Genomic DNA, 25,927 nt, shown 5'->3' on the forward strand with positions numbered 1-25,927 from the left:
TAAAAAGTGAAATGAGACAAATTTTGTGGGACGGAAGGAAATGAAAAAATAGGACAATCTTTGTGGGACGGAGGGAATAAGTAAATTTGATCAATACTTTGATTTAGTCAACAACAAAATACAAGTCAAATGGAGTCCATTTCAGTTGTGAGGTACTACTATGTATAGTTATGTACAACAATAAAAGCTTAGTCATCAAAAACCAGTTACTCAAAAACAAAACAATGACAAACCACTACTATTCCACTCCAAAACATAATACCTCCGAACCAAGAACAAAATTCGGAGATGCAGAAACCTTCCACCTAAGAGCATCAGCAGTGGTGCGGAATTCCCAGTTGAATTTTTCGCAGAATTCCTAAAAACATCTCCTGCCACGTCATACGGAATTCCCACTGCACAGTGGCGGAATTCCCTGCGAAATTCCCACAATAAAAAAAATCACAAATTAAACAATTTCAAGAAGTAAGAAATTTACGGAATTAAATAGTCGACACAAATAGGGAAAAATATTCCATTAATAAAAAATAAAGAAAAGTACATTTCACCAAATTAAAAAATACATTTCAATAATGCCCACCCCCACATCAACGACGACCCCTCCGCTGCCATACTTCTTCAATAATATCGTTCTGGAGTCGAACATGGGCTTGTTTTTAGCGCATATCGGCGAATGCACGGACTCGATCGACATCGTCGTGGGGTATCCCCATGTGGACTATGTGTAATTTTAGGTCGATTAAAGCAATATGGTTTTGCACTCAAGTTCAATTAATTAACTCTAATATTACGACGATACTGCAAGAATACATCGTCGAATGTAGTACTTTAAGTGTCGATCCACAGGGAAGGAAAGATTATTTAATTCTAAGACAAAGAAAACGCATACTAAAAGGTGATTTGATTTGAGGATTTTGATTTCAAGATTAAGCTAAAACAATTTCGAAAGATTAAACAAGCAAGACGAATTAAGAGAGGAACGTGTTACTCCAAACATTCACGGATAAAACGATGATTTATTCTAATATCCAACTCTATCTTATGAATTACGGGACTTCAAAATCATTTCACGATGTTAGCACTAAACATGCTCGACATACAATAGCTTAAGAATAGTTGAACACATATTCAATAAACCAATCTTCATTAATCTAAGAAACCTACGGATGCGCGAGAATCAAAGATCAACTACTATAATCTCAAGCAATTCATTACCACATTATCGTCTAAACAACTCTAATTGATAATTCATCACCACAAGGATCTATCCTATTCAAAGTTAAAGAGACATCTGATTAGGATTAATGGAACTACTACTACTACTACTAATGATGCACCAAAAGTAATAGATTCAAACAAGGAAATTATGGTGAAGACGATCATAAGATAAAGAAGAACACAGTATAAATCAAACAACTAATTCATCCATCTACATGTTTGGAGCAACACTTGAATTCTTAGCCGACCATTACAAAACTAGGAAGCATGAATGATAGATCTAAAACCATAGAAACCATGAAGGAGTTGATGATGAAATGTTTGAATAATCTCCCCCAAGCAACAACCGGCAATGATCTCTTCAATTTTCTCCTTCCAAAGTCCAGCTTCTCTTCAATCCTCCTCTTCTCCCCTTTTTCGTCTGTTTTTATCCCTTGAACCGCCGCCAGAAAACTGCCAAATTGCAGTTGAACCACCAAACGCCCGACCGGGCGAAATTAGAAGGGATAATCGCCCGACCGGGCGAACTGCTACTGGGTGCATCGCGGGAAATGCCCGACCGGGCGTTTTGTGTCTTGAAGAATCGCCCGACCGAGCGAACTTTCTGGACTCTCCTCGTGATTTTACGCGTTTCACCCGACCGGGCGTTTTGTAGCTCATAATCGCCCGACCGGGCGAAGTTTCTGATCTCTGCATGCTTTGCCAATTTCACCCGGCGAACTTCTAGCTTCCAACCCTTTTAAACTTCAATATAAATACAACTTGATGAGTTATAATTAACATAAAAGTGTGTAGTTTAGGGGGAAAAGTATAAGAAATATGCTTCGCATCATGGACATTGCCAGTGGCCACACCGTGGCTTGGACCCGCAGCATCCGCGTCATCGTTGGTCCAATCAGTCAGTGCTGGACCATCATCTTCGACAATCATGTTGTGCATGATAATACATGCGTACATGATGTCAGCGATGTTGTCAACATACCACAGCCGTGCGGGACCCTTCACTGCCGCACATCGAGCCTGTAGCACCCCGAATGCCCCATCCGCCAAATAATAGCCCATGTTTTGACATGCCGTGCAGCCCTGCCGCACAGCCATGCGGGACCCTCCTGGCGACCCGCAAAATATATTTTCTTTTCATCTGTTGGGCACCTGATCGTCTTCACAAAGACGGGCCACATAGGGTATATCCCATCCGCCAAATAATAGCCCATGTTGTGCTGGTTGCCGTTGGCGACGAAGTTGGCGGTCGGACCAACGCCCATGCACTAGTCGTTGAAAAGGGGCGACGACTGGAGGACGTTGACGTTGTTGTTCGACCCGGCTATTCTAAAATATGCATGTCAAATCCACAGCCGGTAGTCAGCTACCGCTTCAAGGATCATCGTGGGATTCTTGGCCTTGAAACCAGTAGTGAACATCCCTTTCCAGGCAGCGGGGCAGTTCTTTTATTCCCAGTGCATACAATCTATGCTGCCTAACATCCCCGGAAACCCGTGCTGATTCCCGTGCATATCCAGCAGAGCCTGACAATCTTCGGGGGTAGGCTTCTGAAGATACCTATCCCCGAGTATCTCTCTAACGCCATGACAAAAATACTTCAGGCAGTCGCACGCAGTCGTCTCGCCGATGTGGAGGTACTCGTCGAACATGTCGGTCGAACCTCCGTACGCCAACTGCCTAATTGCGGCAGTGCACTTCTGAATCAGCGTGTGGCCGGGTTTACCAGCTGCATCCTCCTGCACCCTAAAATACTTGTATCGACGCTCTAAAGCGCCCACGATACGCATAATGTGTTAGTTTGTATACTAGAAATCACCTTTCGAGTGATTGAATACTGTAAAACTTTATATATTCTTTTCCAATGAATGCAACAGATTATTTTTGTCATAATGTTGTTATGTTTTACATTTAATGGATGTTTATTGCATATTTAAATGTATAAGCGAACGTAACAAAGTCTAAGTCTTTGTTTTAGTAGACCGGTTGTGGGCGTTGTCCACATTAAGGTAACACGGTCAGTTCTGAACAAAGAAAAATAAGAATTTCACAACCTAGATTGGCCTAGACTACCTATCGTGAAAGGTTGCAATGTCAGTCTGCATATTTCTAAGCCTTATTGAAATAATATGACATTGGGTCCTAGACTACCTATCGTGAAAGGTTGCAATGTCAGTCTGCATATTTCTAAGCCTTATTGAAATAATATGACATTGGTGTGGTATAACACTGAATTGGATCTAACCGGTAAGACGAGTCTTTATGCTATCTACTGAAAGACGAGGTCTTGATAATTAATTTCTTAATCAATGTACGTTAGCATTGAGCATACGATATTGATTATCTACTACTTTGACTTAACAATAGGTGCAGGTTTTTCATAACCCAACGATCCTGGTATCTTGGGTAGTGGCGATTATTATCTAGTTGTGCTAGGATTGCTATTATATTGAATCGTGTGCGAGGTGAGTCTCGTTTGATAACATCCACAAGAGGAGCTCGAAACGAGGTTTTATTATTCGGAACCTAGCTAGTTGGAGTTTGATTACTCTATGAATACTAAATAAGCGCTTCTTGTTAAGTCCACTCTTGGAGTATATAATATGTTAATTAATTAAGTCCATAGCAAACATTGATTAATTATTGGATGTTTCTACCTTAAGCGCGGGAAATAAATTGCACACAAATGGAAACCCGGAATACTTGTAATTTCGGATTTGGATGGGCAGTGCAATATTACTTCTGTAGTGGTTGACTGTAATATTCCAATATAAGCTTATATTAAATTGTGGGTTCAATTTAATTAGTAAAAAGCTAAATAGATCAGTTTTTATGTGATCCGTTTGAACGCACACTTCCGCTGACAACCCCTTCATAAAGAGCGGCTGATGCATCCTAAACCGTCGCCAGAATAGGTTCTCCCCAAACCGTGGCTCCGGCGCAAAGTAATCCTCGTACAACCGCGTGTGGGCAGCGAGGTGATCCCGGGGCACTATAGTGCGACGATGGATGGGTCGAGGCACCGTCGGTGCTGAGGCCGCTTGTTCCTCCCTCTCCGCAGCCTCCCGCACACATGCGTGTATCATCCGCATCATGTGTTCATAATTCCCACCACCACACTACCACTACCACTACCGGCCATTACGAACATATAAAAGAAATTTAGAGAGAGAGAAACTTGTTAATACAAGTGGTGCGAATGCAATGAAGTTCAACGGGATGTATATATAGGAACCGGAAAAAAAATATTTAATGCATTAAACGGGAATTCCGCGCGGAATTCCGCAGGCGTCAACGCAATGGCGGACGTCCGCACGGAATTTCGCGGAACGCTGCGGAACTGCGAATTCCTTCGCGGAATTCTGTATCCGTGGAAGGGAAGCACAATGGCGGGTCCGCCACGGAATTCCCGCATGCAGGTGGGAATTCCGCGTGGACGTCCGCCATTGCTGATGCTCTAACTCTTGTCTCTGCCCAAAACCTCTTGTGCTCCGACCGACTGTTCGGCGGGAGGATCAAAGTGCACGCCGAGATCCAACTATAAGGCAGCAATGTGAAGAAAACCGACACGGACGGGGCGGGAGGGACGGATCCGAAGTGGAATTTCGGCGCCCGTTACCCTATAACGGATTCTATGCGTAAAAAGGGTGGGGTTCTGGTGGTGCGCCTCTACTATAAGAGAACTGTGGGTTACAGTCCTATTGGTGAGGTGAAAATAGAAGTGAGTGAACTCTTTGATAAGTGGCGTGACTCAAGGGTGAATGCTAAGGCATGTCCCGTAACTGTTCAAGGGACATTGAATATTAGCTATAAATTTACATGAGGCACAAATTTTTAAAAAATGATGATGGTGTTGTGTAGGCCAAGATCAATCCACAAGTTGCTGAAATTTAATTTTGTATTTTGATTAATGTTTATTCATGATTCAGTTTCAGATTGGTACCCAAGTGTAAAATTCGAAGTTAAATGAATTTCAAGCTTTAGAAACTCAATTGCAGATAATCCTCATAGCAGATTTTCACTTGGTTGTAGTTATTATCCACACATAGAAATTCTCATTAACGTGAATAAACGTTAGCAAGGCATTAGCATGATTAAGGGCGAAGGTTTTTCTATCACGATCTAGTCACTATACTCTCTCCATCCACAAAAATAGTCTTGATATTAGACAACATAAGTTTTGATGCAAAATTTATAAAGTAAGAAAAAAATGAAGAGAAAACGCGGTGGAAATATAATTTTCACGAAAAATGCGACGCAAAATATAAGAGATAAGACACTTTTTGCACTTAAATAGATATAGACTAATTTAAGACACATATAAAAAAAATAGGACTGTTTTTGGTGAAAACGAGGAGGAAAATTTTCATTTGTAATGCACAATAAAAAGGAATGCTCGTACTCGTAAGGCTAAATTTTTCAATATTTTTTCTATTGTAAAGGAATATTGTGATTCGGAAGAGTAATTTGAGCTTTGACACCTTTTTACTATACAATTATTATTGATTAGAATCATAACAGAAATTCTAATATTCGTTAGAAACTTAACTACTTTTATAAGTAGAACACTACAAAACAGATAATATAAACAAACCATGCTTGCAAAACTTAAACCAGATAATATAAACAAACCATGCTTGCAAAACTTAAACCATTTCTTTATCTAATTAAAAATACCCATAGCTATTTGTCACTAGTGGAATACATACTATTCTCATATGATGAGAAGAATCTATAGGTGAATTCATAAATATTAAGTCCAGACTAGCTTTTTTAGCCAGACTTATTGGAATCTGACTTTTAGCGGTTTATCACATTTATCTCAAAAAATAAAATTTACTAATTAAATTTATCTCTGATATTTAATCATTGAATAAATTATATCCTTCTTATTCAATTTACTAATTATATTTTAATCTTTTTAATTTTATCAGTAGAATTGTACTCCCTCTCCCTCTGTTCCATAGTAATAGAGTCATTTTGTCATTTTTGTACATTCAATAGTAATAGAGTCATTTTCTTTTTTAGTAAAAGTCAACACATTTATCCACACCTACTTTACTCTCTCTTACTTTATTCTCTCTCTACCTTTTTAATTTTCCATTTTATTCTCTCTTTACTTAATTCACCTAATACAATTTTCTTAATCTTCGTGCCGAAAAAAAAACGTCTCCATTACTATGGAACGGAGGAAGTAATAAGAAGTGTCGGAAGATGGGCAGTTATTTTTGTTAAAAAAGTAAATATATTCTAGTTACTAAAGATTGAGAATAAAACTAATGACTTTTCAAATTTAGGATAAAATTATTAAAGATCGGGATATATTCGATTATCGGAGTAGTTAACAATCATAATGTCAATATTACAAAAGTACCCCAAAAAATCTACATGACCAATACCCCTCCGATCCCCTTTATACGTAGCAAATTAACAACAAGAAGGCTCAACGAAAAACAGAAGACCTCCCTCCGATCATGGGCAGCTGGAGATTCGAAATAACGGTGGTCTCGGCGGAGAATCTCCCGGACATCCGCCGTCTGGGGCGGATGAAAGTGTACGCGGTGGTCTCCCTGAACAGAGAATACGAAACGATGAGGGAGACCACCGTGGACAAGTACGGTGTTACGGGACCACCCTCCGCACGGCTAAAGGAGCGAGAGCTACCTCCGAATGAGGAGTGCGACGCCGACACAAGGGTGCCGGCGGAGACGGAGCAGCCGGAGGCGATTCGACGTGAGAGATCGACTCGACGAGAGACGAGACGACCATCGCATTATGGGGACTTCGTTTCCCATTAGTGATAGGTTTCTTTTTTTTTCGGTCGATTAGTTAGGATAATTAGTTTGTTTATTATTTTAGATTATTATTATTATTTTAGTTAGTCTATAAATAGAGGTTTAGTTTATCTTTCAAAGCAAGGAATAAAATTTACTTTCTCTACATCTTCTCTTCTTCTCGTGCAAGAAACGCACAAAACCCTAGAACTCGACGCCGGATTGATCGACGGGCAAAGCTCCCACGACGTTCGACGCGAATTCCAACCGTTAAGGAACTTCATCCTTAACAAGTGGTGCTTTCATCTTGATCTCACTCAATCATGTCACAAAACGACCGAACGGAGGCGATGACGATCCGCGGCCTTGAACCGCTGCCGTCGTCTTCCAAATCATCGGACCCCAGCTCGATCATGCTGGAGCAGATGCTGACGGCTATGGCTCGCATGGAGTCACGCCTGGAGGCGCGGCTGGAGGCTCAGGACCGCGACACATCAAGAACGGTTCCGCCGCCAAGACCTGATTCGGAGCCGCCGTCGGGAGGGCTGCATCAGTTCGGCCAATATCCGGTGTTCGCACAGGCATCCGGAGGGGCGCAGGCAGGGATGCAACGGCTGGGTGGTGGCGATCTCTCGGGCAGCTTCCACGCGGGGATCTTGCCGAACCCTAACCCAAATATGGGTTTGAATTCTTGGGCGAATCCTATCGCACCGAGAGCTTCCGAATGGGACCCGCCGGGGGCTAGGGCAGAGTAAGCGGGTGCTCGGCAGCCAACGGCCTGGGATAATCCGGCAGCTAGGCAGCCAGGGGGGCAGCAGCTCGATCAAGCGAGACAATTCAAGATGCATCAGCCGCGATTTGACGGCTCGGAGGCGGCGAATTGGATCTCAAGTGTACAATATTATTTCGAGCACTTGCTGATGCCGGAGGAGCACAGATTGCATTATGTTGTTATGTTGTTCGACCTGCCGGCCTCGGAATGGGTGTTCAACTATCGTGCGAACAACCCGCAGGCAAGATGGACGGATTTCCTGGAGGATGTGAGGCGACGTTTCGACCCCCAATACTTTTAGAATTTTATTGGATTGGTCGCCAAATTGAGTCAATCCGGGTCCTTGGCAGAGTACCACACGGCATTCGAAAAGATGCTTAATCGTGTGCGCGGGGTCCCGGAGTACATTTTGCTTCCAATTTATGTGGAAGGTCTACAACAGCCAATTAAGAACCAAGTTAAGCACCAGAGCCCGTCGTCAGTAGCAGCAGCTATGGCACTGGCTATTGAGTACGACAGTTGCACTGAACGCCCTCCGGCGACGTCAGGGGGGGCACGTCGGCCATGGCAGAACCGTGATCAGCGTGCTATGTCACACCCAGTGCAACAATCATCGTTGCCCCCACCACCCAATCAGCTGAATTGTTCCAATCAGGTGAAAGGGTCGGAGTATTATAAGTTACCAGTAGTGCGGTTATCAACTGCGGAGAGGGCGGAGCGTTCAAAGCTGGGCTTATGCTGGTATTGCCCTGAGAAGTGGGTTGCAGGGCATTCCTGCAGGGGCCGATTTTTGGTCTACATGGGAGAGGATTTGGAGTCGGATGAGGACTCGGGGGACGGCCAGGAGGAAAATAGGGATCCGCCGGTGATATCAGCCGACTTGTCACATATTTACGCGCTGGACGGACGACAACGAGAGGATGACATTGAGTTGAGGGGGACAATTGGGGACATACCGGTCCGGGTCTTGGTCAACACGGTAGCTCGCATAACTTCCTACACCCCGACGTGGCGGAAAAGTTGGATCTCCCACTGCAGCAGATTCGTCCTTTTCGAGTGTATGTCAGAAATGGTGAGTCATTGTTATGCTCCTTTGCGAGCGTTCAGACCAGACTGGTAATTCAGAAGCATGTGTTTATGGTGGATTTACACATTTTGCCGGTGCATGAGCCAGATGTGATTCTGGGGAGGATTTGGCTCAAACAGATGCGCAGGGTGACAAACGATTATGTCGACGGTACGTTGGAATTTTCTCGAAATGGGAAACGGGTGTGCCTTAAGCTTGTGCCTCCATCAGCGAAGGGGGTATCTTTGAAAACATTCTCGTCATTGTTAACACTACAGGGCGGGGTGGAGTTGTTCGAGTTGATTCAAGTTCCGCCAACAGAGAGTAACCCAGCGGCGGAAGAGGGGACGCTGGCATTTCCACGAGACCTGCCGGAAGAAATTCGGAGTGTCTTGGTATCCCACGATGTCGTCTTCGGCTTGCCTTCGGGAATGCCACCTAGACGGCAGTTCGACCACAAGATCCACCTCTTGCCCGACGCCAAACCAATAAATGTGAAACCTTATCGTTATCCTTACTTTCAGAAGAATGAGATAGAGGGGCAGGTGAAAGAGATGTTGGAAGCGGGTCTAATTCGTCCAAGCCAGAGCCCATTCTCCTCGCCAGTTCTACTGATCAGAAAGAAGGACGGGTCCTTCCGTTTTGGCATTGATTACAGGGCTCTGAATGCAGCAACGGTTCCCGATCATTTTCCAATACCGACGACGGATGAGTTGTTCGATGAGCTGGGTGCGGCCAGATTCTTTACGAAACTGGATTTACGATCGGGTTATCATCAAATCTGTATGAGCGAAGAAGATGTTTTCAAGACGGCATTTCGCACTTATGACGGCCACTTTGAGTTCCTAGTGATGCCATTCGGTTTGACAAACGCCCCTTCAACGTTTCAGGCGGCGATGAACTCAATTTTCAGACCCCTTTTGCAGCAATCGGTAATAGTCTTTTTCGATGATATCCTCATCTATAGCCCACCCATGCCGGCACACGCCCGTCATATCCATGAAGTATTGGTTATCCTTAAGGTGCATCACTTCTTTGTTAAGTTGTCCAAGTGCACATTTGCGTGCTCAACAGTAGAGTACTTGGGTCACCTAATTTCGGGCGGGAACCTGAAAGCTGACCAGGCTAAAATCGAGGCAATGATGGTATGGCCGGTTCTGTCGACGGTAAAGCAGCTACGAGGCTTTCTAGGGCTCACGGGGTACTACCGACGGTTTGTAGAACACTATGCCTCCATCGCTGGTCCGCTGACGGAGTTATTGAAAAATGACAGTTTTGTATGGACAGCAGCAGCGTCAGACAGTTTCCTGGCATTAAAGCAGGCGATGTTCTCCGCTCCGGTCCTCCGTCTTCCGAATTTTGACCACAACTTTTACCTAGAAACAGACGCATCGGATTTCGGCATCGGGGCTACTTTACTCCAGGACGGGCATCCGTTGGCGTTCTTTAGTAAGAAGTTGGGGTTGAAGCGCCGGATCTCGTCGACTTACCACAAAGAGTTGTATGCCATTGTCGAGGCAGTGCAGAAGTGGCATCAGTATTTGCTGGGACGGGAGTTCGTCATTCGCAGCGACCAGAAGAGTCTTAAGGAGTTGTTGCAGCAGATAATTCAAACCCCGGACCAGCAATTTTATGCCCGGAAACTGATGGGCTACAAGTTTCGCATTGAGTACAAGACCGGGGCTTCAAACAAGGTGGCGGACGCCTTATCTAGGCGAGATGTAGAGGGTTCGGACGGGGAGTCCGCGATCATGGCAGACAGGGACCCAACGTCGGCTACGCTTGTACCAGATGATTCGTCGACCTCGGAGGAGGAGATTGGGCGGGCCCTGATGGCTGTCGCACATCCGATTCCTGATATTTGGGAGCTTTTGCGCCAGGAGGTGATGTCCACCCCCGATTTGATCGAGTTACAGGCTTCCTTAAAGCACGGGAAGGCAGATCCAGCAGTGTCCCTAGTTGATGGTTTATTTTACTTTAACCGTCGAATTTATGTGAGCAAAGATTCCGGGGCTAAATCGGTACTCCTACATGAGCATCATTCATCGCCTGCAGCTGGCCACCCTGGAGTGGATAGAACTTTTAAGAGGTTGGCGGCCTCGTTCTATTGGAAAGGGATGCGAAAGGATGTCAAAAGCTTTGTTGATTCTTGTTTCGAGTGCCAAACAACCAAGTACTCTACTCAGAAACCAGTAGGGCTATTACAACCACCGTCTATTCCTTCGAGGGTGTGGGAAGATGTCTCGATGGACTTTATCACCAGCCTTCCGCCGTCGCAAGGTCACACAGGTGTCATGGTGGTCGTGGATCGCTTATCGAAGTATGTCCATTTTGCTCAGTTACCAGTCCGCTACAACGCCTTGAAGATTGCGAACTTGTTTATCGAGACAGTGGTCAAACACCATGGTTTTCCCAAGACGTTAGTGTCAGATCGGGATCCAGTCTTTCTGAATGATGTTTGGGAAGAAATGCTTCGTTTAAGACGCACTAAACTTCATTTTTCGACAGCCTATCATCCCCAAACGGATGGCCAGACGGAAGTTAGGAATAGGGGTTTGGAGCAGTACTTGCGGGCCTTCATTGCAGATAGACCAACTAAGTGGTCGATTTTTTTGCCGTTGGCAGAGCTGGCCTTGAATTGTTTCCATCATGAGGGCTTGGGGACGTCACCATTTGAGGCTCTGTATGGACTGGAGCCCCCGCCCTTAATCGCGGCACCCCCGTCAGCTTCGACGCCCCCGGATGTGGCGTCTTTGATACGGCAGCGTGGGGAAATGATCGTGCTTCTTCGCCAGAATCTGGAGAAAGCCCAGCAGCGGATGCGAAGGTCGGCGAATATGCATCGCCGCGACGTAGAGTTCAATGTCGGGGACAAGGTATTACTTAAACTACAACAATATAGGCAACACTCGGTTGCGAAGCCTCTGTCCTCAAAATTGTCGCGACGCTTTTATGGGCCTTTCGAGGTGTTGGAGAAAATTGGCCAAGTGGCTTATCGCTTACAGTTACCGAAATGAAGTCGTGTTCATAATGTGTTTCATGTGGGCCTACTAAAACCGTTTGTGGAAAACGTCAATTGGGGTCAATCGGAACTCCCGACGCAGTTCGCCCGAGGCAAGCCGGTGGCAACGCCAATCCAAATCTTGGATCGTAGAACGGTGTGGCGAAGTGGCGAGTCTTGCAAGGAGGTGCAGCTGGGGTGGTCTGATGATGCAGGGGAGATTCCGACGTGGGAGCCGTTGGAAGTGGTGCAAAGGAAGTTTTCGGCTCTCCTTGAGGACAAGGAGCCTTCTAGGGGGGAGTTGTTACGGGACCACCCTCCGCACGGCTAAAGGAGCGAGAGCTACCTCCGAATGAGGAGTGCGACGCCGACACAAGGGTGCCGGCGGAGACGGAGCAGCCGGAGGCGATTCGACGTGAGAGATCGACTCGACGAGAGACGAGACGACCATCGCGTTATGGGGACTTCGTTTCCCATTAGTAATAGGTTTCTTTTTTTTCGGTCGATTAGTTAGGATAATTAGTTTGTTTATTATTTTAGATTATTATTATTATTTTAGTTAGTCTATAAATAGGGGTTTAGTTTATCTTTCAAAGCAAGGAATAAATTTACGTTCTCTACATCTTCTCTTCTTCTCGTGCAAGAAACGCACAAAACCCTAGAACTCGACGCCGGATTGATCGACGGGCAAAGCTCCCGCGATGTTCGACGCGAATTCCAACCGTTAAGGAACTTCATCCTTAACATACGGAAACACAAACCCTAGATGGAACTTCCCCTTCGTCTACAGCATCAACGACGCCTATCTCCGGCAGTCGGGGCTCGACGTGGTGGTGGAGCTCTTCTGCGAGAGGACTCGAGGGGACAAGCTTGTAGGTCAAGTGATTATACCGGTGAAGAGCCTGTTCGATAGGGGATCTAGATCTCAGAGAAGCTTAAGCTACCCCATTGCCGGGACTCGTTACGCTAAGCTCAATATTCTCTACAGCTTTGAGGAGACGGCGAAGCCTCCGAGGAGGAGGAGTGCGTCGTGGGAAGACGGCGATGGGCTCGATATTCTAGTTAGAGGTCTCTCCCTCATGACCGGAGATTTTTCGTCGTTGATCAACTGATCACTAGTTTGGATAGGTGTGTCATGTGTGTAAGTCCCTCCCCCAAAAAAATGAAAACAAGTAGGGGGTTGAGACCCTTTAGCACCCTCTGTATATGTTTAGTAGATATCTATGTTATTCTATGCATACTTGTTAGTAGTATTTGTTAGTAGTACTTGTTGGTGGGATTTGGATGTTGTGGATGAATCATAGACAGGGTGCTCTGCACTTTCAACCCAATATTTTATCTATAAAATGTAGTATGATATTAAAATATTAAAAAAAATTAATATTAATATGTGAGTGCATGCATCCATGCTGTTGTGAAATTTTTATTTAAAGTAAACACAATTTGTGTTACAAATTCAATTTTATAAATTGTTTATTCTTTTGTTAATTAACAAAAACTTCAAAATTAAATTTTGAATTTAAGAGAGAGAGAGCAGAGTACACATATGCTAGAGAGTAGAGTAGAAAGAAAAGTCTTTTTTATTGATCCATTGGTGTTGTAACAGTACATTAAATTTACAAAGGGGGAAATTAAATTGAAACTGGCGCCCCTTCACATTAATTGCACTAAAGGAGCTGTAACAGTACATGAAATTGAAAAAAAAATTGATAGGGGGAAATCTGACGCCATATTCTAGTCATTGCTATAAATACTCCTCCACCAACTTCAAACATTAAAAATCTCAACCAACAAATGGAGTAAATGCTTTCCTTAGCTGTTGAAGTCTTTTAAATGCTCATAAATGGGGCACCAAGAGTATTCCTCAGAATTCAAGAACCAAGTAGTCCAATTCATCATCGGAAGGTGTGTGGGCGGTGTACCTCCTCGTGGCACACTTAAGGAAGCACAACTGAAGTTTACAATCTCCCGGCAAACCTGTACAAGGTGGTGGAATACTGCAAAGAAACAGCAACAACGAGGAACATCAGTTCAATTGGTAAGTGTAAAAAAAAGTGAGGCCTTACCCCAAAAGGCTGCATCTGGATGTTGATCTATTAAAGAGTATGCATTTCTCCAAAAGGTGCAACCTCTTGAGTGTGGCAGTGGGTTTAGGTTGTTCAAAAACAACAGTATGGAGGTGGGTTAAAGATGGCCTGATTATACCACACACATCAGCCATTAAGCCCAATCTAACAGCTGCAAACAAGCTGTTGCGACTGAGATTCACAGTTGAATCATTAGAACTTGACAGAATCCTGAACAAAATCAGGTTCAGGAATATGCACAACACTATACATATTGATGAAATGTGGTTCTACATGACTAAAGGAGCTCAGAGATTCTATCTTGCTCCAGGAGAGCAAGAACCTCATAGAACATGTAAAAATAAGAAGTTCATATCAAAAATAATGTTCATGTGTGCAGTTTGTAGGCCATTGTTTGGTGTTCATGGTGAAGTGTTGTTTGATGGAAAAATTGGAATTTTTCCTTTTACCAAACAAGTTGCAGCCAAGAGGTCAAGTAAAAACAGGCAGGCAGGCACTATGGAGACAAAACCCATAGAGAGTATCACAACAGATGTGGTGAGGGATTGCTTGATCAATAAGGTAATGTTTGCATCTCTTTAATGCATTTAATTTATGCACATCAGCCATTACATACCAGTGAGCCTACATTCTCATGACACACTGTTAATAAATGGTGTAATGTTGTGCAAACGATGATTTTATGCATGCCACATTATTGAGAACAGATATTGTCTGCCATCATAGCCAAGTGGCCAGATGGGGCAACTAAAGTTCTCAAGATACAACAAGATAACGCGAGACCACACATCAAAGACAATGACCCAGTTTTCAGAGAAGCTGCACAACTAAGTGGTTTCTCAATATCAATTGTGCAACAACCACCTAACTCACCTGACACCAATGTGAATGATTTGGGTTGGTTCAGAGCAATACAGTCACTACAAACTCAGACTGCATGCAATAATGTGGATGATTTAGTCAATGCAGTTGAGAAATCATTCCATGAATTACAACCAGAGACTTTGGATAATGTTTTCCTAAGTCTTCAAGGCTGTTACATGAAAATTATGAAAGTCCAGGGTCAGAATAGATACAAGCTGCCCCACATGGGGAAAGCACATTTAAGGAGGACAAATCAACTTCCACTGAATCTAGAAGTTCCAGTGGAGCTGGCTATGCAAGCAATTGCTTATCTGCGACACCAGAGGAGCAACCAAGGATTGGAGACAATTTCCTAAGCCTTAGGATTATGAAGGTATAAAAGAAGCTTTGTGTTTTTTTGGATAGACTGTCAATGTGCATGAATGATGCATTTATTGAAGGAACATGAATGCACATATCATGCTAGTTTTTTGTGTTTTGAATTGACTGTCACTATGCAACAATGATGCATTTTGTGTTTTTAAAAGGATGTAAATGTGCAACTATGATGCAATTTGTGTTTTGTAAAAGGATGTAAATGTGCAACAATGATGCATTTTGTGTTAAGGTTGTGAATGATGCAACAATGACAGTTGACAAATAGAAATTCACAACATCACCAACCAAATTCACAACATCGCCAACCAAAGTCACAACATCACCAACCAAATTCACAACATCACCAACCAAAGTCACAACATCACCAACCAAATTCACAACATCACCAACCAAAGTCACAACATCACCAACCAAATTCAAAACATCCACCATCAACAATGACACACACTAACAGCCCATACTACAGTAATCACATATCACATATCACAATTGGAAATCAATTCTGTTAAATGAAGCATATAGAAATATCTCACCCATAACACGGATTTATGCATTTCTCTCACAACGCCTTTCCAGCCTCGGTGACGACATATCTCCTTACAAACTCTTCATCCGACATTAAGGTTGCATCGCCTTCATCGCTAGCCTTGCATTTCTCCCACAACGCCTTGCCAGCCTCGGTGACGACATATCTCTGTTTAAATTCTTCATCCGACATTAAGGTGGCATCGCCTTCACCACCAGCTAGGCCTCCAGTCGGGGAGGCCCCGCCTTCACCGCCAGCAATGTATCTGGTCGGGGTGGCGCCCCCTTCACCGCCAATTACGCCTCCAGTCGGGGGAGAGTCGCCAACGCTGCCGGCTGGCTCGCCTATGGAGGAACTGCAGATGTTCGACCATAGATGGTGAATTAACCCTTCATCATCTCGGGCTGATTCTCGAGATCTACGGCGGGAACCGGCCGAAATACGACCTCTACCCCGAGAAGCGGCCGAAATACAACCTCTTCCCCGAGAAGCGGCCGAAATACGCCCTCTACCACGCTACGCTGCTGGAAAACGAATGATGTGAGGGTTAATCCAACCGTCTCCATCGGGAATGCGGCGTGTGATAGGGAAAATTAGGGTTGGGGATAGTTTTTTAAGTGTGTAATTAACTTAATTAATTGTGATAAGGGGTGTTAATTAAACCAGCTAAATCACCATTAAATATGCTGATTTTGTCCATTTTTAGAAACGACTCAACTATGGAGGAACTTCCCGAAATGGAAAAACGACTCAACTATAGAGGAACGGAGGAAGTATTTATTGTGAGTATTACCTTATTTTTATTTGTATACATTAGTATACATTAATTAGATAAAAGTAAAATGTCGCAACATATTATTCTTAATTAATTTATCAATTTATTTAGCATTCCTCCTACGTAAGTTACAACCTACAATTTTCAACTCATACGGTATATAGTACTTCTTCCGTCCCATAAAAATAGTCTTTTTTTTTTTTTTTGTCGTCCCACAAATATATCACATTTTCTATTTTTTGGCAAATTTTTTCTCTCTTATATGGTGAGTAACGTTCTCCATATAATTCAATCACTTTTTCAATCTACACCTCTCATACTTTATCAATTCCGCATTAAAACTCGTGTCGTCCCTAAAGTCCCTATTTTTATTGGACTGAAGAGTACTAATCAATATTTTTTTATTGGACTGATGAGTACTAATCAATATTCTAAGATACAACTCCTTTTCAGTCGCGATATATCTATTTCTGTTAAAATCGACCTATCAATTTATTTCTGTTAAATGTCAAATCGACACTCGACAGGAATTTGGTTAAAAACGAAAAGGGAAATTGGTGTTAAATTAAGTGTAGCGTACTTCACATTCTATTTTTCTATTTACGGAATAAATTCTATACTTGATAAGTGGTATGCAAGAACAATAAGATTCGAAATAAAATAACTTCAATTATTGAAGTAGATAATATAAAATTATACATTATGCATTCAAAAGATAATCGTAACTTGAAGAATGTAATCATTGATTAATTTCCACAACCGACATATATTAAGATTATATAATATTCCAGTCTTCCAGATATACACTTTTAAGAGGGCTGATAAACAGCAACATTATAGCTAGCTACATATATCTAAAAAAGTAATCTAAAAACATTTAACTTTAATTTTATGAATAAAACTTCAAATTCCAGGTTTTAAACTACTAGTAATAAATTACTACTCCCCCCATTCCATTAAAATAGAAACATTTGAGACGGTACAAATTTTATTACATAATTGGTAAAATATGAAAGAAGTAAGAAAGAAAAAATTATTGAAGTATGTTAGTGGAGAATATGATCCAACTCATTAGACAGAAAATAGTTACCAAAAATAGAAGTGAACTTTTATGGAATTGATCAAAATAGAATGAGTCTCTAATTTTTATGGGACGGAGAAAGTATTAAATAGATTAATAAAATAATAATTCAGTGGTTGCTTCTAAATAATTTTGGTGGGAAGCATTAGCGAAAAATAAATTACTACTCCCTCCGTCCCGGGCTACTCGCCCCTTTCCTTTTCGGCACGGAGATTAAGGAATGAGTGTTTAGGAAAGTCAAAAATGACGGTTGTAGGTGAAAATTTTTACTAAAAATGGAAAGAGTGCAAGTAACTTGGGACGCCCAAAAAGGAAATAAGTGCGAGTAGTGCGAGACGGAGGGAGTATAATTTACATTCAAAATTTTGGAGAGATGGTAAATAATCTTATAAATCAAGTTTCTAATTATTTTTACGTTTAATCCGTAATTATGGGACAAGTTTAATTAATTTTAATCGAACAAATAAATATATGATCTCCTATTCTTGGTATAAAACTTAGCTTGGATATGACTACACAGTTTACACTATATATATGCTTGCATCTTTTGTGACTAAATGTGTGAAGATAAAATATACCCACTTGTTTGAGAATATCTAAGGGACAAAACACATGCACGAGATGATTTAGTCAATTCGTTAACTTTTATACCTCTCGATTCGAAAAATTACACAATAGCAAAATAAATAAATAAAAAAAAACCTTACACGAGATGATTAAAAATTACCACTACTAACTTACTCTTTGAAAATCCGTCTATAAATAGCGACGGTATGGAAAACGTAACACCAAACAACAACAATCAATCAAGTAATGGGAAGCCGCAGATTTGAGCTAACGATCGTGGGGGCGGAGAGCCTCCCCGACATTCGTCGCCTGGGGCGGATGAAAGTGTTCGCGGTGGTGTCCGTGAACGGGTACACGGGCACGACCCACACGGACAGGGACGGGGAGACGAACCCCACGTGGGACTTCCCGTTCGTGTTCAACGTAAGCGAGGCGCATCTGCAGCGGGGCCCAGAGGTGGACGCGGTGGTGGATCTCTACTGCGAGACCACGCTGGGCGGGGACAAGATCGTCGGTCGTGCGCTGATACCGGTGAAGACGCTCTTCGACAGGGGGATCAGGTCCGAGGGGAGCCTCGGCTTCCCTGTCGCGGGGACCGCTTCGGGGAGGCTGTATATCCGCTACTGCTTCGAGGAGAAAGAACCGCCGTCGCCGCCGAGGAGGAGGAGGAATGAGGTGTGGGGGAAAATAAGTACGAAGCGCTTCCACTCTGAAGATTACGATTTTTATTATTAGTGTGGATTATGTATGTTGATAATGGTTAATTGTGAAGAAGAGAGCAAGCAAGTGTATGCATTTGCGGCTTCTTCTCTCTATATATATTTATGTATGTGTGTGCAAATTATATCAGTGGAAGCTGAAAATTTATAAAGTTATTAATAATAGAAAGCCAAAATCTATTGTGAATATTTAAATTAAGATATTCACTTAAAATGCTAATGGGATTTTTAAATTAATACTCTACCATTTATATTCATATAGAAGATTAAATATAACATTTTTAGAAATGGAAAATCAAAAGAAAAATACAAAAACGACAGGAGAAAACAAACATAAGTAAAAATGTTACGAAATTAACACAAAAAGGTTTAGTATGACGTTTGAATAAGTTAGATTGACCATGTCCTCTCTCATTGATAGAAGATATTTTCTTGGGCTTGAGCATGAGGCCCATCTGGACTTCGTATGGGTCAGGCAGTGCATTGGGCCTACTGACGGGGTTGAACTAGGGTTAGATATAAGGAGGCCCGTATCAGCTGTGATGTGGATGGCTTTATGAGTTCACGATGTGTGGGCCTTGCGAGGAAAGGTCCAAATCAGATGGCCTTCGTAATCGATTGAAATGTGAAATTAATTCACACCACATATAATTGCAATAATAAAATATTTGAAGGATTTTGATACGATCATATCTATCATATCTCTTAGGATCTTCTAATTATTTAGTTTTCCCTTATTCACCATATCTTTCTCATATTTGTTTAGATATTTGTTTCTTGTTCATTAAGTTAGAGTAGTAGTATTCTAGTATTATAAATAGGAGAACTTGTTATCATTCTAATCATTCAATGAATATATTATTTTCCACAAACTTGTCTTGAGTAACAAGAATATCATATTTCGTTTCCAAATTGTTGTTCATCGGAGAACGTCCGAAAATCAGCAATTCGTGAGCTTTCCTTCGAGCACGTCGAAGGTTCGATCACCTTATCTCCCCGAGAAGTTAGCCATCCGGCCTCGTTACGGAGAACGTCCGTAACAACTGGTGCTTTCATCCCGTGCTCATCCCCCGTCTTAGTTCATCCATATTCCCAAAAAAAAAAAAAAAAAAACAGTCACAGGACCTGCCCCGATCACCTCCCACTACCGAGCTTCACCGCCACCGTTCAACGTCATCATGTCACGCAACTACACCGGATTGGGGCGTTATGAACACCTATTCGATCAATTGGATGCCGCTATCACCAGGTTGGAAACACGTTGTGACAAAATCGAACGGCGTAGGACAAACTTGCTTGCGTCTAAAGCAACGTATGCACAGCAGGCGTCCTACGAATTTCGCAGAGAGATTCGCACTCATCCGCGGCCGGAGCCACCTCCACAGCCGGCTCAAGACCTGCCGTACTATTCGCTGCCTCCCTGGGACCCTCCGCGCCATCGGCAACAGTTCGGCCGGGCCGCATATGAGCCGCTACCTGCTCGCCGGATGTCGCACCACCCTGGTCGCCGAAACCCAATGAGATTTCCCCCCTATGAACAGCCGGATCCCTATCGACGACAGCACAACACATGTGCGTCCATTCAGCCTACCTGTCGGGAGACACAAGGACAACACACTCTCCGTGGGTACTCGGCATATGAACAGCCCCTACCTAATTGCTGGGATCCGCCGAGAAGGTGGCAGCCGCAGCGGGAATCAACCACACCCTACGGGGCACCGACTTATGGTCAGCCCACCTGTTGGGACCCGTCGAAACAGCAGGAATACTCGTCACATGAACCACCAACACATGTGGATCCCCTTGACCGTGGGTTTGTAAACTTCCGACCTTTGCCACAGCCACCACTGCCGCATTGCTTGCGGAGTGAGGTAGATGATGGCAGATGTTATGGAGAGGTCGTTACTCACACGCATTCGCCAACACTAGACGGCGACGAGAGGCTTTGTGATTCAAAGGACTCCATATTAGATGCAGAGCCTTGTGATTTAGAGGACTCCATATTAGAGGAGGAGCATTGTGATTCAGAGAACTCCATATTAGAGACGGTAGCAAGGAAACTCATGGATCGTTGCTTGCCTAGTGAGAATCGGGGATCTAGGGAAGGTAGAGATGGCAGACTCGACGACCAACAAGTTTCATCTTTTGCAGAAATTTACCCACCGCGCAGCCTCGATATGAGTAAAGAGAAGGAGGAAGAGGCATTGTTAGACGATGTAGAGGAGGACGATTCCACTGATGAAGTTAAGAAGGTCGTCGCATCTCTCGATGCTGCTCGAATGACATCTCACGATGTTGTTGAGAATTGTTTTAGTGAAAATGGTGGTGCTTATCTGTGTGCATTAGTTGGAAATAAAGTTGCACCGTCCTTTCCAATACATTTGAAAGAGATTGCCTTTATCTATGGGGATTTGCATGTTAGGGATGCTACACGTCTGAATCCTCGATCAACATCGCTCGACACCGATGCGAGGTTGATCCCTCCGCGCAATGACACGTCATGTTTGAGCATTCTTGGAAGCGTTGACAAGCTTTTTGTTTTGGCATGGAATTTTTCTGACCACAGTGGGTCTCCTTTGTTGATTTTTGATGGAGGTGATAAAGGGAGATATTCAGTTGTTCGATATGTGTTTGATCCAGGAGGAGACGCCTCGCCAAAGCTTTTGCTTTCAACTCTCGTCGTTGCTTTGTGGTTTCCACCTTGAGGACAAGGTGGATTTCAACCGTGGGGGAGTTGATACGATCATATCTATCATATCTCTTAGGATCTTCTAATTATTTAGTTTTCCCTTATTCACCATATCTTTCCCATATTTGTTTAGATATTTGTTTCTTATTCATTAAGTTAGAGTAGTAGTATTCTAGTATTATAAATAGGAGAACTTGTTATCATTCTAATCATTCAATGAATATATTATTTTCCACAAACTTGTCTTGAGTAACAAGAATATCATATTTCGTTTCCAAATTGTTGTTCATCGGAGAACGTCCGAAAATCAGCAATTCGTGAGCTTTCCTTCGAGCACGTCGAAGGTTCGATCACCTTATCTCTCCGAGAAGTTAGCCATCCGGCCTCGTTACGGAGAACGTCCGTAACAGATTTGTTTTCATATTTAACATGAAAACAAATATTTGAAGATGTGTAGACGACGACGACGACCCAGCCTCGTTTGCCCTTTCGACCACGTAATGTATTATGTATATATAGATATCTTCACTGTTTGGAAATTGTTTTTTCAAAATTTTATCAGTTATTTAAAATTTCTAACAATCCCAAATCATGATTTAAGATATAGTGACACGTAAGTACTGCTACCTCTGTTCTGCGGTAGTTGATCCATTTCTTTTTCTACATTCATTTTAGAAAAATGATAATAAATAGTTAAAGTAAGAGAGAGAATAATGTAGATAAAACGCTTCTCTACATTATTCTCTCTCTTACTTTAATTTTTCTCCACTTTAACTATTTATTATTATTTTTTCAAAACGAGTGCAGAAAATGAAATGACTCAATTATCGTGGAACGAAGGGAGTAGTATTCTTTGCATAATTTTAAATACTAGCAAATTTGATATATATCGTATTTAGATGTTTCGCACAACAATTTGGTCGGGAAACTCCCACAACCTTGCCCTATATAGTCCAATAAGATTTGAATAACCACCCTGCAAAGAAAACCATCACTGGTCAAGAAGCTTGACGAAATTCTCGGTGCCTTCAGTAATTTTAGTTGTGATTATTATGGTAATTGTCATGCTAGTGTTTATAAATAAACGTAAACAGAAGAAATCACCACTTCCCACTGATGTTTCACCGATGGTTGAATATAGAAGAGTTTCTTACATAGAACTAGAGCGTGGAACATGTTGTTTTAATGGAGAGGAAGTTTTGGCTCTCTACTTGAAGCAACACTTTCTAATGGATTAAAAGTTGATATGAAAGTTTTCAACTTGGATTTACAAGGAGCTTTGATACTGAAACAGAGATAATGGGGAGCATTCGACACAAAAACATAGTTCGAGTTATTGGGTGTTGTAGTAAACCGGAGTTTAGAGCTCTGGTTCTCACATACATGCCTTGGATAAGTTGTTATATTCTCCCACATATTGTCTAAATCTTATACTACAAAGACTGAAGATAGCAGCAGATATTGCAGTAGCCTTAGAATATCTTTTCACTGTGGCCATATCATTCACAATTTTTCATTGTGATGATGTGAAGCCAAGCAATGTTTTGCTCGATCAAGATATGGTCGCTCATCTTAGTGATTTTGGCATTCGGAAACTCTTTAGACTCTCTGGAAGCTTTCATCCAAACACAAACATTGGCAACCATCGGTTATGCAGCGCCAGGTGATGCATAATGCTCATAGTATTTTTTTAAATATCAGTGTTTTATTTGATCCTAATTAAGCATGTGGTGAAATTAGAGTTGGGAAAGGAAGGGAAAGTGTCAACAAATGGAGATGTCCACAGTTTCAGGATAATGTTGCTCGAGATTTTTACAGGAAAGAAGCCGTTTCACCTCACGAAAGAATCAACATGATTGAAACAGCGGCTGCTCTACGTACAGAGGATCTATGCAACAATGGTAACTGAAAGGCGTCGTCTACGCTATGATTTTATTGTAAGCATTCGCAATGGTGGGATATGATGCTTTAGTTCAGTGTTTGCTCTTGAATTTTCTATAGCAAAACTCATAATGTATAAAGATATACGGAGAAAAAGTACAAGCAACAATAGGTCTAATGTGTGTTAATCTTGAAATAAACTTTTTAGTTTCCAACAGCTTCTTGATGATTATCACACAAAAGAAGAAACGCCTTGATTTTGTTTTTATTTTCAAGATGGTATTTAGTGGTGAGTAATTAGTTGTACTACTCGTTTTTAAAATGAAGGATTTTATTTTATTTTTGAAAAAAAAAAAAGAAGCAACAAGCATGTTAATTAAAGGGCTTGTCGTTGATAATAAAGTAGAGTTTCCATGAAAGCTCACCACCTAATTAGGTGGTCATATTTGGCAAGTTGGCATTTCTATTTGTTTAATTTGAATCAAAGACTTCATAATTAGTCAGCATATAATGACAAAATGTGTAGACAAATATTTTAAGTCAACGTTTAATTGAGTATAATGATGATGTGAACAGAAAACGAAAGAGAAAATTGTGTATACATTGAAAAATTATCTAGCTAGTTAATTATATATGTCTGTTAGTACTTGCTCGTCTATTCTACCTCCAAAAAGTTTATTTATCATCGATATTTACTATATTTGAAAATTGGGGTTTTGTGGGAAACTAATATGACAAGTTAAAATTCGAATCCAAATTCAGGTTTTATATGACATGTTTGCAATTTTCTTGTACCCTTACAAATTATAAAGATGAAGTTAGAAAGAGAATACAGATTTAGATCTGAATCTTAACTCGTCACACACCAAAGAAAGAAGTGGTCCCTTTTACAAATTTAGAATTGAATCTTAACTCAATTGGTAGGTTTTTAAAGTGAAAAATTGGAAGCACAAACCACATACAATTGATATAGTTCTAAACATTAAATTAAATTACACCAAATAATCTTGTACTTATTTATTAACTTTATCGATACTGTCTGAACAAACCCATATTGATAAGAATAATAATAATAGTAATATTCAATTCACAAGATAATAAAATACAAAATGAGACGACCTCATATAAGTGCGTTGAATTAAGAGCGGACTTGGTCCTCACATATGCATATTTGGGTGATAATCAAAATCCATTTCCAATTACTTCATTCAAAAATAAAACAAAATACTAGTAGTAAGTAAGTAAGTACTATATTGTAATGAAGAAGTAAAAAGAGGACCGTTGCAAAAATTTATACTATTCCTAACATAGACGCTTGCTAATTTTGAACATGACATGAAAAATGTACGAAATTAATGGATCATTTATTATCAAGTCTTTTTATGTTCATGTTTTATAATGTTGACATGATATGTTGTGTCATGCGAATTAAATAGTATTCCCTATGATGTCCTTTAAAAATAGAAGAAAAAAAATATTTTTAGTTCGTCTTCTAAAGATAGAAACTCCCTTTTAGGAAATTTCTTTCATCTAATGATTTGGGACCTATTTTCCAATAACACATTTTCTTTTTATCTATCTCTTATTTTACCAATTTACATTAAACCTCTGTCTTTTCGAAAGTTTATAATTTTAGGGACAAAGGGCCAGGAGTATTACTATTATGCCATGTACTGTTGTATTTGAATGAGGTGTGTCATGTTCATGTTCGTATCAAGGGTTTCCTTATTGCGTTGTGTTCGAGTTTAGCTTCGCATTGCATCAATGCAGTAACGACCCAAATAACTTACAAATTATATTAACATCAAAAAGTCAAAGAAAGCTAGTCTAATTGTGATTAATAAATAAACTTACATGCGTGTATAGATATTTGCCGGGTAATTAAAGGAAATATTTTATCAAGCTAGTCTAATTGTGATTAATAAATAAACTTACATGCGTGTATAGATATTTGCCGGGTAATTAAAGGAAATATTTTATCTACGATACAGACGTCTAACACCTCTAACTTTCCCCCACCACAAATTTATCTATAGTTATATTCTTTGACAAATTAGCGGTAAACATTTAACTTTATTTTCAATATGGTCTTTCGCTTTATTTTATTTTTCTATTGAAGTAGTAAGCTGTAAGTCAGAGTAATATATAGCTAGGCTCACTTAGAAACAAATTAAGATAACTAATTCGTGGATGGAAAAAGTTACAAAGATTTAGTTATATCATGCAAAATTGTCTCATAGATTAACTTGACCACTTTACAAATTGATTGGTAATTAATTTGTACTTACTCAGACACACAAAAGTAATTTCCACAAAACTATGGGTTTAAATAACTAATTTGGAAATGTGATACTGAGTCCTTTAGTTTAGATATATTTTATCTTCCATATCTTTTGTTTAGTTATCTTTTGATTCATAGTATCTTTTCGTATCTTGTTTTCTTGTTCCCTAAGCTAGTATTCTAGTATTATAAATAGGGCTACTTTGTTATCGTTTTATTCATTCAATCAATATATGAAATTATCGTTC

At 41.2% G+C, this 25,927-nt stretch overlaps 2 protein-coding genes across 2 annotated transcripts; both read left to right on the top strand.

Moving 5' to 3' along the window:
- Positions 1 to 13,674: 13,674 nt before the first annotated feature.
- On the top strand, positions 13,675 to 15,138 carry LOC121772414. The gene is made up of 3 exons (XM_042169517.1): positions 13,675 to 13,869; positions 13,934 to 14,479; positions 14,626 to 15,138. The coding sequence occupies exons 1-3, from the start codon at positions 13,675 to 13,677 to the stop codon at positions 15,136 to 15,138; spliced, it is 1,254 nt and encodes a 417-aa protein (XP_042025451.1).
- Positions 15,139 to 18,355: 3,217 nt separating this feature from the next.
- Positions 18,356 to 18,844, top strand: LOC121772421 (protein SRC2 homolog). Its single transcript, XM_042169527.1, has one exon. It carries the CDS (start codon positions 18,356 to 18,358, stop codon positions 18,842 to 18,844), a length of 489 nt encoding a protein of 162 aa, XP_042025461.1.
- The last annotated feature ends 7,083 nt before the right edge of the window (positions 18,845 to 25,927 follow it).

This window comes from Salvia splendens, chromosome 2 (genome assembly GCF_004379255.2).
Source record: "Salvia splendens isolate huo1 chromosome 2, SspV2, whole genome shotgun sequence".
In the NCBI taxonomy this organism is placed as follows: domain Eukaryota; kingdom Viridiplantae; phylum Streptophyta; class Magnoliopsida; order Lamiales; family Lamiaceae; genus Salvia; species Salvia splendens.

Coding starts and splice junctions, on each gene's coding strand:
- LOC121772421 (XM_042169527.1), top strand. CDS start 18,356: ATGGGAAGCCGCAGATTTGAGCTAACGATCGTGGGGGCGGAGAGCCTC.
- LOC121772414 (XM_042169517.1), top strand. CDS start 13,675: ATGGGGCACCAAGAGTATTCCTCAGAATTCAAGAACCAAGTAGTCCAA. Junction 13,870..13,933: donor GAGGAACATCAGTTCAATTG/GTAAGTGTAAAA, acceptor GATCTATTAAAG/AGTATGCATTTCTCCAAAAG. Junction 14,480..14,625: donor GGGATTGCTTGATCAATAAG/GTAATGTTTGCA, acceptor TATTGAGAACAG/ATATTGTCTGCCATCATAGC.